The sequence below is a fragment of the Rhipicephalus microplus genome, chromosome 9, assembly GCF_043290135.1.
Source record: "Rhipicephalus microplus isolate Deutch F79 chromosome 9, USDA_Rmic, whole genome shotgun sequence".
Taxonomy (NCBI): domain Eukaryota; kingdom Metazoa; phylum Arthropoda; class Arachnida; order Ixodida; family Ixodidae; genus Rhipicephalus; species Rhipicephalus microplus.
The window spans coordinates 1129516-1143200 of record NC_134708.1 but is presented as its reverse complement, the minus strand read 5'-3'; the positions used below and the strand labels follow the sequence as shown (position 1 = coordinate 1143200).

The following is a 13685-nucleotide window of genomic DNA, read 5'->3' as shown; positions in this document are numbered from 1 at the left end:
CACGGCAATTTCGGATAGCAAAGCTTAACTTGGACGATAACCTGTATATACTTAAATAAAAACGAGCGCTACAACTCACGGCAATTTAATCGCAGCACATGTCTTGCTTCCACTTTGACCAGTTCTCGTTGTTTCGAGCTGGCGCAGGTGAATGCGCAGCCTTACTCGTGCATAACTTGATATGAAAATTTTTTTCCAGAGAACCCTCGTGTTGCTGACATGCCTGCACGCTGCACTTCGCCCTTTTGATTTACTATTCAGTTACAGCTTTGAGAGGGGACTTTGAGAGGGGTCTGTCCAGAATGTGATTCCTTTAAAGTTCTCTTCGCAAAATATGAGCGAGATCATAACCTCACCGCTCGGATAACACAATTTTTCACCATTCTGAACATGCTCTTTCAGTGCAGTTAAATGTGCGTGTTAATGGCTCGCCGAGCCTTTCATTGCATCCCTGCATTGACCACAGTCCGTTTTCTTCAAGATTCTTTTCCCAAGAAATCCACGTATATGGTGCAAAAGGATGCACTCTATTGAAGTCAACGCTTCAATAAAAAGAATTTTCCCATCATCAATTTCCTCTTCAGCATCTATACGACACTCTAGTTTTCCTTGGGAAATCATGTCAACCAGGTACTGTGAGTCATCATTTTCATAACTAGAGTTCGCCGTGGTTTGGAAAAACTGGCTGATGCATACAAGCTTTAAAGTGCATTTCATATCTTAGGCGTTGGGAACGGGCACAAAGACATATGCACAGACGGATGGACAGACGCACGGACAGACGCATGGACAGACGCACGGACGAACACAGAGACGAAAGAACGGACCAACGCACAGACGGATGGATGGAAGGACGAGCTCTTCGCCTCACTCATCATCATTCACTCCGTGGACATGATGTGACACCGTTTTTATTGACATGCAATGCTATGACGACTACGACGACACGGGACATACGACCCATGTCGTAAGGAGCTTTGCCCCTAGAAGAAATAGTTGAAGGCGCCGGCAGCAACAAGCGCACAACGTAGGCGCACATCTTTGCGCAACTGCAGCTTGTGTACAAGAGGCGATTAATAACAAAGCAGTTTGTGCTATCCAAAATGAATGAGTTAAATACGCATGTATACAGCATGGAAATGAACGTGTATTTTACCCAGTGCACTGGTGATTGCAACTAGGCCCGATCGGAATCAAATTTATCAACAGTGATTGGCACCCTTATGCAGCTGGTGTAAGAGAGTCAATCACATCAGGTTTGATCGCGATTGAAAGTGGTCGTGTGACAGCGCTTTAAGTTATAACTTTCCAAAGGCTGAAATGACATAACTTATGCTGCACAAACACGAATGGTCCGTGGATTGCCACTTGTCACGCATGATTTTTACAAGCCACAAAAGTCACCTTTTCAGACCTTTCGGGCATCTGAACATCCTGTTGCCACATCGCAAGTGGTTTGTGCACTGTGGCACGCAACACCCGGGCATTTTGCCCGAGAAAACACCTCGCACATGTTTCACTCAACCGGCCGCGACGACACGGGAGGAGCCGAATAGCGGTCGCCGATCGGAAGGTGGCACTCACCCCATGGCCTCCGAGATAGCGGGCGCGCGGCGTGTTGCTCTCTGGCCGTCCCAACTGCCTCGCGCCCGGCTACCGCAAGAGGGCGCAGAATATGGCGGCAGCGAATCTGCGCCCTTTCACTACAGTGGTGCGACGGGCAGGAGGGTCGGTAATAGAATGGGTCGTCAAGCCACCGCTTTTTTTAGGGGGACCCAGAGCCCTGAGGCCAACAGTGTAGCCAAAGAGTGTTCTAAAGGGGCACAAATATTCAAGCCTCATGGAGTCCGTGGGAGAAGAAATTCACGTAAGCACAAGGGCCAAGCTAAATCAGACGTAGGCTATGTTAACATGCAGGGTGGCCGGAATAGGTTAAAGTGGGAAGAAATAAAAGAGCAGTTGAGGCAGGAGGAGCTGATGGTATATGGGGTTGTGGAGACACATCTTGGGGACATGGAGCAACCACCTTGCAATCCGGACTACGTATGGTAATATTGCAATAGAACAGAAGGCAGCAAAAAGGGGGTAAATTTGGTGCATTCATACATAAAAGTATGGGGGAACTGCAGAATGGGTTTCGGAAACACAGTAGGTTGGAAGACAATCTGTTCTCACTAACGCAGTGCATATCAAGGGAGCGTACGCTCCCTTGGAATGCACTCGTACGCTCCCTTGGAATATCAAGGGAGCGTACGATAGCGTGGTTCAAGAGGACTTGTGTAGAATACTGGACACACTAGGCGTGGAACACGTAGTCACTAATCTTTTAAAGGGTATTCATAAAGGTAAAAAGGTAGTTATAAAGTGGGAAAAACAGGTATCCAAGCCCACAGACGTAAAACGGGGGCTTAGACAGGGGTGTCCTCTGTCACCCTTGTCATTCATGATGTACCTACAAGGATTAGAGGCCAAATTAGAGGGAAGTGGACTTGGCTTCAAACTCTCTTTCGTCAAACAAGGAAAACTCATTGAACTGGCACTACCAGCATTGATGTACGCAGATGATATAGTGCTAATGGCCGACAACAAAAAAGATTTGCAAAGATTGATGGACATCTGCGGTAATGAGGGAGATAGGTTAGATTTCAGATTCAGTAAGAAAAAATCAGCAGTCATGATATTTAATGATTATGAAGGTAGTGAGCTAAGGATAATGGAGGTCACGCTAGAGATAGCAGATAAATACAAATATCTGGGCCTATAGATAAGCAATGGGTCTAAGTACCTAAGGGAACACGAAATATACGTAATGACTAAGGGTAACAGGAATGCAGCGGTGATGAAAAATAGGGCACTGTGGAATTACAATAGGTATGATGTTGTGAGAGGAATATGGAAAGGGGTCATGGTTCCGGGTCTGATGTTCGGCAACGCTGTCTTGTGCATGAGATCAGAAGTTCAAGCAAGATTAGAAATTAAGCAACGTGGAATAGGTAGGCTTGATTTAGGAGCTCACGGGAATACACCAAATTAGGGAGTACAAGGTGATATGGGATGTACATCATTTGAGGGCAGGGAAGCTAGCAGCAAGATAAAATTTGATAAAGGATTCAGTAACGTATGCTGTCGATAAAATTTGATAAGGGATTCAGTAACGTATGCTGTCGGGCTAGTTGGGATAAGGGATGGAGAGAAATAAGGGAGGAGCGTTGGGCTAGGAAGGTTTTCAGCTACTTGTACATGAAGAGATAGTAGGATTAGGCGTATTGGTATAACATGATAAAAAGTGCTTACCAGCACAAACGACAGGGCAGGAGGAGACAGGAGAAGAGACGAGACAGAGCGCTGAACTGCCAACAATTTATTTCTTGCGAAGTTCTTCGCTTTTATACATTCACCAGTCGCAATAGTCATGCGCGACACACAATTACAATGCATAAGTACATCACACCGACAAGCAAAGGAACAACTTTTCCTTATCGGTGAGCACGACAGAAGGGGTGCTAACACAAGCATCTTTCAATGCGCAAATCTTTTCTGCCTCTATGTTCTCGCATGTGCTGGGATTCCTGCATATTGGAACAATAGTACAGTACACTCTGAAAATATTGGCCTGCAGCCACACGTGCTGCAGTGAACGGACAGCCAACCTTGTTTATAGTGATCCACATTGTACGTATTTTCCCTCAGGCTCTCAAATATACGATCTGTTTGACCGACGTAATACCTTCCACACGATAACCACAGCTGATACATCACATTACAGATGCAATCTCTAAATTTATTTGCGTGTTTTGTAGTGCAACCGAAGGTGGGTCTGGACGGAGGAACGGACAGCTTGCACAGGCGACTCAATTTTTGAAGGACCGTGTGTTAATGTGAAGACCACCTTTACATTAACTCGCTGTGCCACTTTCTTAAGATTGTGCGCTATCTTGTGCATATACGGAACCACGGCGAAAGCCTGTCTAGCTGTGACAGGTGGGACTAGGTTATCGTTCCCTTTGGCCTGAAGTTCACGCAGCAGGCCTTCGGCAATGGAAACTTGCACCTGGTCGGGGTAACCAGTTGACGTCAGCCTTGAAGATTGCTCAACAAAGCTTTCTGTAATCTTGTGCACACAGAACTTTCGCGAGGCATTCACGAAGCAAGATTTTGCGATACCTCGCTTAACTAATTTAGAATGTGCGGAATTAAACGGCAAAACAGGCTTATTTCCACGTGGTTGATACATCCAGCAAGTGCGTCCATTATTCAGGAATAGCTTAAAGTTAAAGAACCTGATTTCACAATTATCAGAAAGTTCATGAGTAAGCTCAAAATGTTTGAAACCATTTCGCACCAGGTCTGAAACTGCAAGAGCGTCATTCCTATACGATGCAACATCAGTGTCCATAAAAATAAAAAAATTATCTACGTATCTGAAAACGTGCGTCACATTAGTGTTAATGAAAACTTCCGAAATGGATCTGTCTAATTAGCCTAAAAACAGGTCACTGACGATGGGAACGATGCAAGAACCAATACAGATACCGGATTTTCGAAGGTGAGGTTTTTCATCTTATAGGATGTACGTCGACTGAAGGTAAAACTTTAGAAGCTCTAAAAATCCACTGATGCTGACGCCAGACTCAGTCTGGAATTTTTAGGTGCCAAACTCATCTATATATTCTCCAATGCATTGTAATAATGAGTCATGCGGAATAGAATAGTACAGGTCCTTTACGTCTACAGAGAAGGCGAATAGAGTCTTATTCCAACGCGATGAAATAAACTCCTGGACTTCGCATGAACTTTTACCAAAAATGGATCATTCACTTCTAGGCATTTCAAGGTTTTCTGCAGGTAGAGCGCAACACATTTTTGCCAGGTATTATTTTCAGATATAATTAGCCTAAAAGGCATGTCGACCGTATGCGTTTTTGCGCTGAAGAAGGATTCAAGGAAATCTTCCTTGGCATCTGACATGTTCTTATGGACAATTACATGGTTTAACTTGCAAAGCAGGCTCTTAGCTTTACTTTTGACCTTTTTCACCGACACTTCAGCATGACAGTGGGACACCGTGCGAAACAGCGTGAAACCGTGCGATAAGCATGAAAGCTTGTCGCACGGTTTCAGCCCTTTGATCACATGTTCCGACGCCCTGTGGCAATGTACGCTTTTACCACGCAATGTTATTGCAATATTACATGTTGTATTGTAAAGCTTGTACACAAGACGCGTGTGTCTACAAAGCATGAATGTTATTTTCACTGCATTTGCAAGCAGAGTAAGTTATCTTATTTGCATTTTAGAGCCGACGCATATTGCTGTGGGGTAGACCGCCTGCTTGCCAAGCAAACGGCCTGGGTTCCTACCTGACTCGAACCTGGGAGTCTTTATTATTTATTTTATTTACATCTTTATGAATTTCCGGTCACACACAAGATGGCGATTTTTCGCTCACTCACAACGATTGCATTGACATGCCTACATCACCGCAGACACTGGAATTTCCACGGAACAAGCTGTTTAATGCTCTCACTTGAAGTGTCAGTTGACAGGACAAAGCCCGCTTATGTGCAGACTTCTGCAAATGGTACGATCATTCCTGTTTCTACTATTCACGAAGCCATCTACAACAAAGAAAAAGCGTGCACACTGGTCTGATCAAGACTTCGTCTATACGGGGAGGGGGGCTGCCGCGCACTGGTGTTCCGAGGCAGCGAAGGCATGAGCAGGTCGAGCGCTTGGCCATCAAAATAAAGCGGTTGGTTTTTGGAACTCAAAGTAGCAGCGTCTTTTTTCTTCTACCTTACGCTACAAACCCTTAAGCTGTATGACAGACTCGTACGTACTCTCAACAGCTCAAGCGAGCACACCTCTTTTTCTGCGTACTTACTAAAAGCGGTGTGCCCACAAGGTCATGGCGCCACACTCACATTGCACGAAGCTTTGAACAGCTTAAGCATCAACACCGTCAATTATCATTATTGTAAACAGTAGAGAATTCTTCGCTTATACCTATACCACAGTGCCTCGAATACATTTTTTTTTCTCTCAGCGTGGTTCTTAGAACCACCCCCTTCGTTTATAGCTTAGAACTCTTTCGTGTCAGACTCAAAGGAAATCAGCGATGATGCTTGTAATGACCCTCTGCCTGCTGGTAAATTTTGGAGCTTTGAAAATTGCCGCTCATTTTTGTCTGTTTGAAGAGGCATTTTGCTAAGAGTTGCAATTTGTGATGAGGCACTGCATTTGCAGCCCGCCCTCTGGTGGCGAAGACGATCCAGAGGTGGACACTGATCGTGAAGACTTCGAGACGCTGGCATCACTGCAGAGCAGCATAACCATGGCCAGGGCACTTTTTCACAAGTGGGTCACAGTTCCTTTGCAGGACCAGTGTTTCTGGACTATGTGCCTGTGTTCCACCAGGATGTAGTGTACATCCTGGTAGGATGACATCCACCAGTGTACATTTTGGTGGCACAAAGTCTGCCTCTTATATTGAACTAATGGGAAGAGGGGGTGCTGCAACGAACCACCCTGAACCCTACGTATGTTTATGGTGATCGGGATGAACGCTGCAGTCAGACTTTGCTCTCCCTACTGGAGAACCTTGTGCACGCCTATGTTGAAAACCATGACTTAAGTAGCACATCAAGAGCAATATTAAGAGTTGTGTCGCATTATGTAAAGCATCACTTCACAAACATGGCTGACAGTTGTGCAACTAAATTGCAGGCGGTGCAAAGACTTCAAGGATGCTGTAGAGTCTTTTGAGCAACATCCAGCAGATCATCTGCGCGAAGTCGGTGATACCTCTCAACATGATGCACACACACAGACGGTATCATCACCACCTGCGACAGCTGAAGATGGGCTCGAACACTTTGGCCTCTTTGTCGCCCAAAGACTGCGCATGGTGGATGCAACAGTGCAAGCACGCCTCATGTCATCCATTTTAAATCTAGTTGTTCAAGTGCCATGTAACCTTTCAGAATGATTTCGAAGCAAAGCTCCAAATGTTGCTTTTCCAAATGCCCCTAAACAAAGTGTGCATGGACGGAGTGTTTGTGACATGTAGCGTTCCTGTAATTAAAAAAAAATCTGGCACATTCCACGCATAATGGGAATAGATTTCATATGAAGCTCAGGGAGGGGTAAAATATGTCATATTTCTTGCTTTGAGCCAAGAATAATAAGCTGGAGCGATGCAAATTTAGTAGTTGCATGCATATCGAGTCACTGTCAGATACGTCGAATACAGTGGTGTGTATCGCTCATGGTCTGACACAATGCCATGACTCGTATTATAGCTGACTGCAAGAAAGTGTGCGCTACAGTGCGATAGTGTGCACATAATAAGTGGCAGTTGCTAATGTGGCCATGTTTGACTGCAGCTTGTGGAGTCATGATTATGCATTAGAATGTTTATGATTTTATAAAAAAATTAATAGCCAGGACTGCAACCACAGTTGGCATTGTCGCAATAACATGCTTGTATAGCATCATTTTCTGAAATGGTTTAATGCACTGTGGCTCGGTTTTAGAATATCTGACAGCCACGCAGAATATCTGGGTTAAATTGCAACTCAAGTTGTGATTTTGCTTATTTGATCATCAGAATTTTTCACGCATGCAGTGACAAAAGTGCCGAACCTCACAATGGATCTCTTGCGATGCAGACTCATTAATGATATTACATGAAGATAAATTTCAATGTGTATTCTTGCTGTCGCTGGGTTCATATAAAGTGTGAGTGCAGTGCAATACTCTGCGCAAAGTATGCAGGTACATGCTACAGGCAAGTAACATTCTGCAGAAAGGCTTGTTCTTACATGGCTAGTTGGTGCATTGCTAATAATCATAATGCAGTGCCAAAAGACACAACGGACGCAAAGAACCGCACACCACTGGCGCTACTAATGACTATTGGAAAACTGATGACACAGAATAAATATATACATATGCTGTTACAAATGTGTGCAGGCGCAAAAGTGACATCCGGCAGACTACACCAAGGAGGTGCTAGGCAGATTACACGTCAACAGTATAACGTTCCAACACTGACTGAGACAGAAGATTTTATTCTTCTTCTTTCTCTTCCCACAGTTACCCGCCAAAGCAGTTCTTTATTGTCTTTTGGTTGTTACACAAACAGTGCAACCAAATACTGTAAAACAATTGATTGATTGATATGGGGGTTTAACATTCCAAAACCACCATATGATTATGAGAGACGCCGTAGTGGAGGGCTCCGGAAATTTTGACCACCTGGGGTTCTTTAACATGCACCCAAACCTGAGCACACGGACCTATAATATTTCTGCCTCCATCGGAAATGCAGCCGCCTCAGCCGGGATTCGAACCCACGACCTGCGGGTCAGCAGCCGGGTAGCTTAGCCACTAGACCACCGCGGCAGGGTACTGTAATACGATTAAGACAACAGATGTCTGACTAACACAATCACTGCCATATTCTTTATTTAAAAATGCTTCTAAATGTTCTCATGTCGTTCTATCCAGAATCTTGACATTGTGGAGCACATACGCACAAACCGCAGAAAGATGCACATTCATGTCCACGGTGAAATTAATAGCGTGCTCCCTGATTCTGTCATTAAAGCAGTAAACAGTTTGTCAGGCATAGCATTTGACACAAGACACGGATTTCATACTGCAAGTGATGTGAGCGTAACAAAATCGACATGATAGAGACGTCCATATGACACCCCCTGACTGCATTTCGGATATCCACTGCATGCATTTGCAAAACAACTCTGGCGTACATCCCTCACAGGTCCATTTGGCTGCACTTACGTGAACCCGGATTATCCCTTGCAAGTCCCAAACAAGTCCTGACGGACACATGGTGCACATGACAAGGAGATTAAGGGATGTCTTTTATACATGGCGCTTTCTAAAAGCAGTCCTCAATAGTCTACTTGAATGCAAACGTTCAACAGAAGTCTGTCTGGTTGGGTATGAAACTGGGAGATGATTTAGACTCCAACCAAAAGTTTTAAAGGAACCCAATGTTTTGAAACCGACTTTGTTCCTTCTTCAGGGGTGACTGCGGGGGCTACGTAGCAGCGGCGTCTTCAAAGCACTCGCGGGGCGGATAATGACTCCCCTCTTTCTCTCTTGTCTTGCAGTGAAGCGCAGACAGAAAGAAGGAATCTGCCTGCAGGCAGATTCCTTCTTGTGGGCACATATTCCAATGTCATCGCTTTAAAACTCTACCCCAAGCTCTCATTGCAGGCATCTGAGGACTTTGTCGAACTCTAAGCATCAGAGCCCAAAGAAATAAAGCATCAACATGCATGCCCTTATCGTAGAAAAAAGAAAGAAAGAGGAAAGAAAATTATGTGGTACAGCTCTGTTCTTGCGACGTTGCTAGTCCTTGTCAATGCATGGTGCACAGAATACACGAGTAGTACATATAGTTGCTATTTTTTTTACTAATAAGTATACATTAGGTGTACAATTTAGGTGGAGATGCAAATCAACAGTAAATGCAGAAATCCAAGTCCAATCAACATTCCAGTCCAATCAACATTCTAAATAGTACAGTCAGTAAATGGAGATTGATCTAATCCAATCCAATCCAAATCCTAAAAGGTCAGGGCTGTAACCATTATAGTGAACTAGAATATACTTCAGTGGCAAAAAACGGCCGTGCTCAGGCGTCCTCCTTTTACCCAGATGCCACGAGATGGTGCCACTTCTACATTTTCTAGCAGCTTTGGCTGGGTTTTTGAACTGTCGTGGGCTCCTTCGAACTTTCAGCTGCAGTTAATTTAACTCGTGTGTTTATACGTTCTACCAAACAGCCAGCTTGCTAACTCTCTGGCTCGGAGGTATCATTTTGGCCAGATATACATTTTTTTTTCATACTTACCACACACATCAGTAATCAGAACATTATTAGCACATGCGGTACATTTATTTACTTATTATTTAGAATTGTGGTATCTTTTTACCACTCGTGGGTCTTTTTTCAGTGCACAGAGTTTTCCAAGCAGATGCAAAGGTCATGAAATTTGCTTTAAATTATCATGAAAACATGGGAAAGTCAAGGAATTTTGAAAAAGCAAATGGGTAGACACCATGTAAACGTCTGCTAGTGCTAGAGGAACACCGAGCTAAGTGTATTGCAAACACACTCTTTTTCATTTAGGAACAAAGTTCAAAACACATACATTGCGCTGCATATGTACATAGGCATGTTTAAGTTAACATATGAATTGAGAATTGAATAAATATGTATCTACAAGTACAGCAGATACTACAAACGGGAATAAAAGACGCTGTGATGTAATAAACAAGTACATGACACACTTCTAGGGAGTGTGGTGTTCAGTAGGGTCATGCCCATTTATGTTTTCAATGGCGTTTTTATGTCGGCTTTGGAGGTGACCTGTTAAATTAGGAGGTTTCTTTTGAGCAAATGCAAAGAAAGCAAACGCCACCACAAAATGCTGTTTTTCAGTTACATGCCATTTACAGGAAAACTGCCGGAGAAAGTAAAGCAACTGACGAAAACAAAATGAAAGCTTGCTGTCACTCTTACACATTCAGAAAGCCACATTCTCCATGCAACAGGATATTCCCACATGGTGCATTGGCTTAGACAACTAAAGTGTTATGGCACTGAGCATGAGATAGTGGGATGCAATCACAGCTCTCAGAGCCATAACAACTACAATGACATGATTATGAGGCATGCTGTACTACAGGGCTCTGGGAATTTTCCCCATTTGGCGTCGTTGAATGTACACATACATTACAGACGGGCCTTTTCACCTCCATCGGAATGAGACTGCCAGGATTACACCTACGACCTCCAGGTTGGCCGCCAAGCACTGCAAGTGAACAGGCATACTAATAATACTATTGTGTTTTCGTTTTAAATTATATACCACCCCAGAGTGCATGGCGGATAGTTCATTATACTTTTCTGTTAGTGAAATACACAATATAATGTACAGAAATATGTTCTTAGACAAAATGTGAAGACCAGTAAGTAATGGGGCTCCAGACAGTAGATCTTTTTCCAGAAACGTTTCTTTTCCAGAAACTTTTGTAGTCCTCAACTTCACTATTTAAAAGAAAAAAAAAGATAAATTTAGTTGTTGGTTACCATGAGTATTACGGCTAGGCAGGGTTAGCCGCCGCCTGATCTAGGAAATCGGACCTCAATGTAGAGGAGACGCTCTGTTGCATGTTGCACTAGTTTTCGAGGGTGAACATGGGGAGATGAACAGAGGAGCGGTGGAGCGCACTAAGCGGCGCTTCGAATGATGGAGAATGTTATCTCATCAGAGGATCGCGAAGTGAACAGACTTCTCCCTCCCTCCTCTCTCTATACCCCCCCCCCCTTTTTTTTTTAAGAGTAGGTCGTCTTTCACATCCTTTCTAATCGTTTGAATTTCTACCTTTCTTTCTTTTTCTCTTAGCTGGGAGTTTTTATACTTTTTATTGTCAAGCCTCCACACACGTGTTGACTTGTTATAAAGAGAACGGCACATCATCATCATCTAAAGGGTACAGCCATAATAATCCATCCATCCATCTATCATCATCGTTATATTGTACAGCGGCAGCAGTACGTCAGTAGTATATTTTGTTGAAATTTCTTCAACGGTGCTCATTCTTCAGGGTGCTCATTAGGTTGGCTGAATATTTCAATCCAGTGTTTATACTGCGGTTACCTAAAGGTTAAACCGAGATTTCGTCCTTCGCGTCTCGCACTTCTATACGAACGCACTATCTACACACCAAACTACAGTGTCTAGAACACTGTACCAGAACCCAGCGAGCTCCACGGAGGAAGGGAAGATAGGAGAGGGCATGCCCAGCCGGCGTGCTATGTGAAAAGTTTGGAGGAAATGACATCATGGCGGCCATAATCACTGGGCACAAGGCGGCGTTGCTATGGTTACGTGTTGCGCAGTAAAGCTAGTCTAGCAGCGAGTGGCCGCGGCTGGCGGCGGCATGTGTGCCTGTGCAGATCTCGTGCTGAGCCGTAACGAACAATACCGAGCTCTGCGCCACGTTATTGGTTACGCAGTGTTCTCCTGGCAGTGCTCTTCTAACTGCTCTTCTATCTCTTCCCACTTTAACCTAATCCCTACGTCCTGCATGTTAATATAGGCTATGTCTGACGTAGCTCGGCCCTTGTGCTTACGTCGATTTCTTCTCCCACGGGCTCCGTGTGGATCGAATATTTGTGCCCCTTTAGAACCGTCTTCGGCTACACTGTTGGCCTCAGAGCTGTGGGCCCCTCTAAAAAGCTGTGCCTTGACGGCCCATTCTATTACCATCCCTCCTGCCCGTCGCACCACAGTAGTGAACGCCAGGATGAATGGATGGATGGATATGGCTGTACCCTGTAGATCGGGTTCTTAAGATCGGGCGGTGGCTAGCGCCACCAAGCCGTAATACATAATAAACCCAAAATTATATTTATTTTTTTTCCTTAAAAAGTGAGTTTGAGGATTCGTACTTTGCAGTGAAGAGTTTAATTTTCACTCGTGCCTTGACTTTAGCCACCAATCAGATGACCTCCTTCTAGTTAAGTCTACCCGCTTAAAGTTTCTTTTGCCCTCCCGGTCCCTAAACCCCAGTGCTTTGAAAAACTCTGCGCCATCATCCTGAACTATAGGGTGAAGCCCTTTACAGAACATTATCAAGTGTTCGGCAGTTTCTTCTTCCTCTCCACACGCACGGCATACTGTGTCTACCCCTTCATATTTGGCCCAATATGTCTTGGTTCGCAGTGCTCCCGTCCTGGCCTCAAACAGTAGAGAACTACCCCGAGTATTATCATAGATCCTTTCCTTGGCAATTTCCTGCTTAAAAGTTTGATAGATCTCTAGTGCGGACTTCTTAATCATACCCATTCTCCACATGTCAGTCTCCGTTTCCTTCACTTTCTTCTTAACCGATAGTTCTTTTTGGTTTGGACACCTGCTGTTTTCTAAGTATTTACCAGTCAACTTTTTGGTTCGCTTCCTCCATTTTGTATCGACATTCTTCATGTACAAGTAGCTGAAAACCTTCCTAGCCCAACGCTCTTCCCCCATTTCTCTCAATCGCTTCTCAAATTTTATCTTGCTGCTAGCTTCCCTGCCCTCAAATGATGTCCATCCCATACCACCTTGTACTCCCTGATTTGGTGTATTCCCGTGAGCTCCTAAAGCAAGCCTACCTATTCCATGTTGCTTAATTTCTAATCTTGCTTGAACTTCTGATCTCATGCACAAGACCGCATTGCCGAACGTCAGACCAGGAACCATGACCCCTTTCCATATTCCTCTCACAACATCATACCTATTGTAATTCCACAGTGCCCTATATTTCATGACTGCTGCATTCCTGTTACCTTTGGTCGTCACGTATATTTCGTGTTCCCTCAGATACTCGGTCCCATTGCTCATCCATACGCCCAGATATTTGTATTTATCTGTTATCTCTAGCGTGACCTGGAGAGACGCTCTAGGTACCGATCAGTGCGGATGCGCGAAGATCGGCTCCTGCTTTCAAGAATGCTTTCCTGTGGTATTCACGAATTTGTCGCCGAGTTTTTAGTCCCATCGTGTGCCTAAGTTCTCAAGAAATCAGCAGATACCACCTTTGTGCTGGTGAGTGGACTTTTAAACCGTTTTTGGGACATTTTTACACGGCAACGCCACCGG

At 44.3% G+C, this 13685-nt stretch overlaps 1 protein-coding gene across 7 annotated transcripts in view; it reads left to right on the top strand.

Moving 5' to 3' along the window:
• LOC119163313 (uncharacterized) overlaps positions 1 to 13685 on the top strand; it is a 217758-nt gene that overhangs the window by 174743 nt on the left and 29330 nt on the right. For 5 of the 7 annotated variants that reach the window (XM_075872944.1, XM_075872943.1, XM_075872942.1 and 2 more), the window contains one exon: positions 6247 to 6357. In XM_075872944.1, the coding sequence (XP_075729059.1) occupies positions 6247 to 6357 (111 nt within the window). Of the gene's footprint in view, positions 1 to 6246; positions 6358 to 6726; positions 7712 to 13685 lie in introns of those variants that run through there. The other 2 variants (XM_075872946.1, XM_037415277.2) reach the window with 1 other exon arrangement.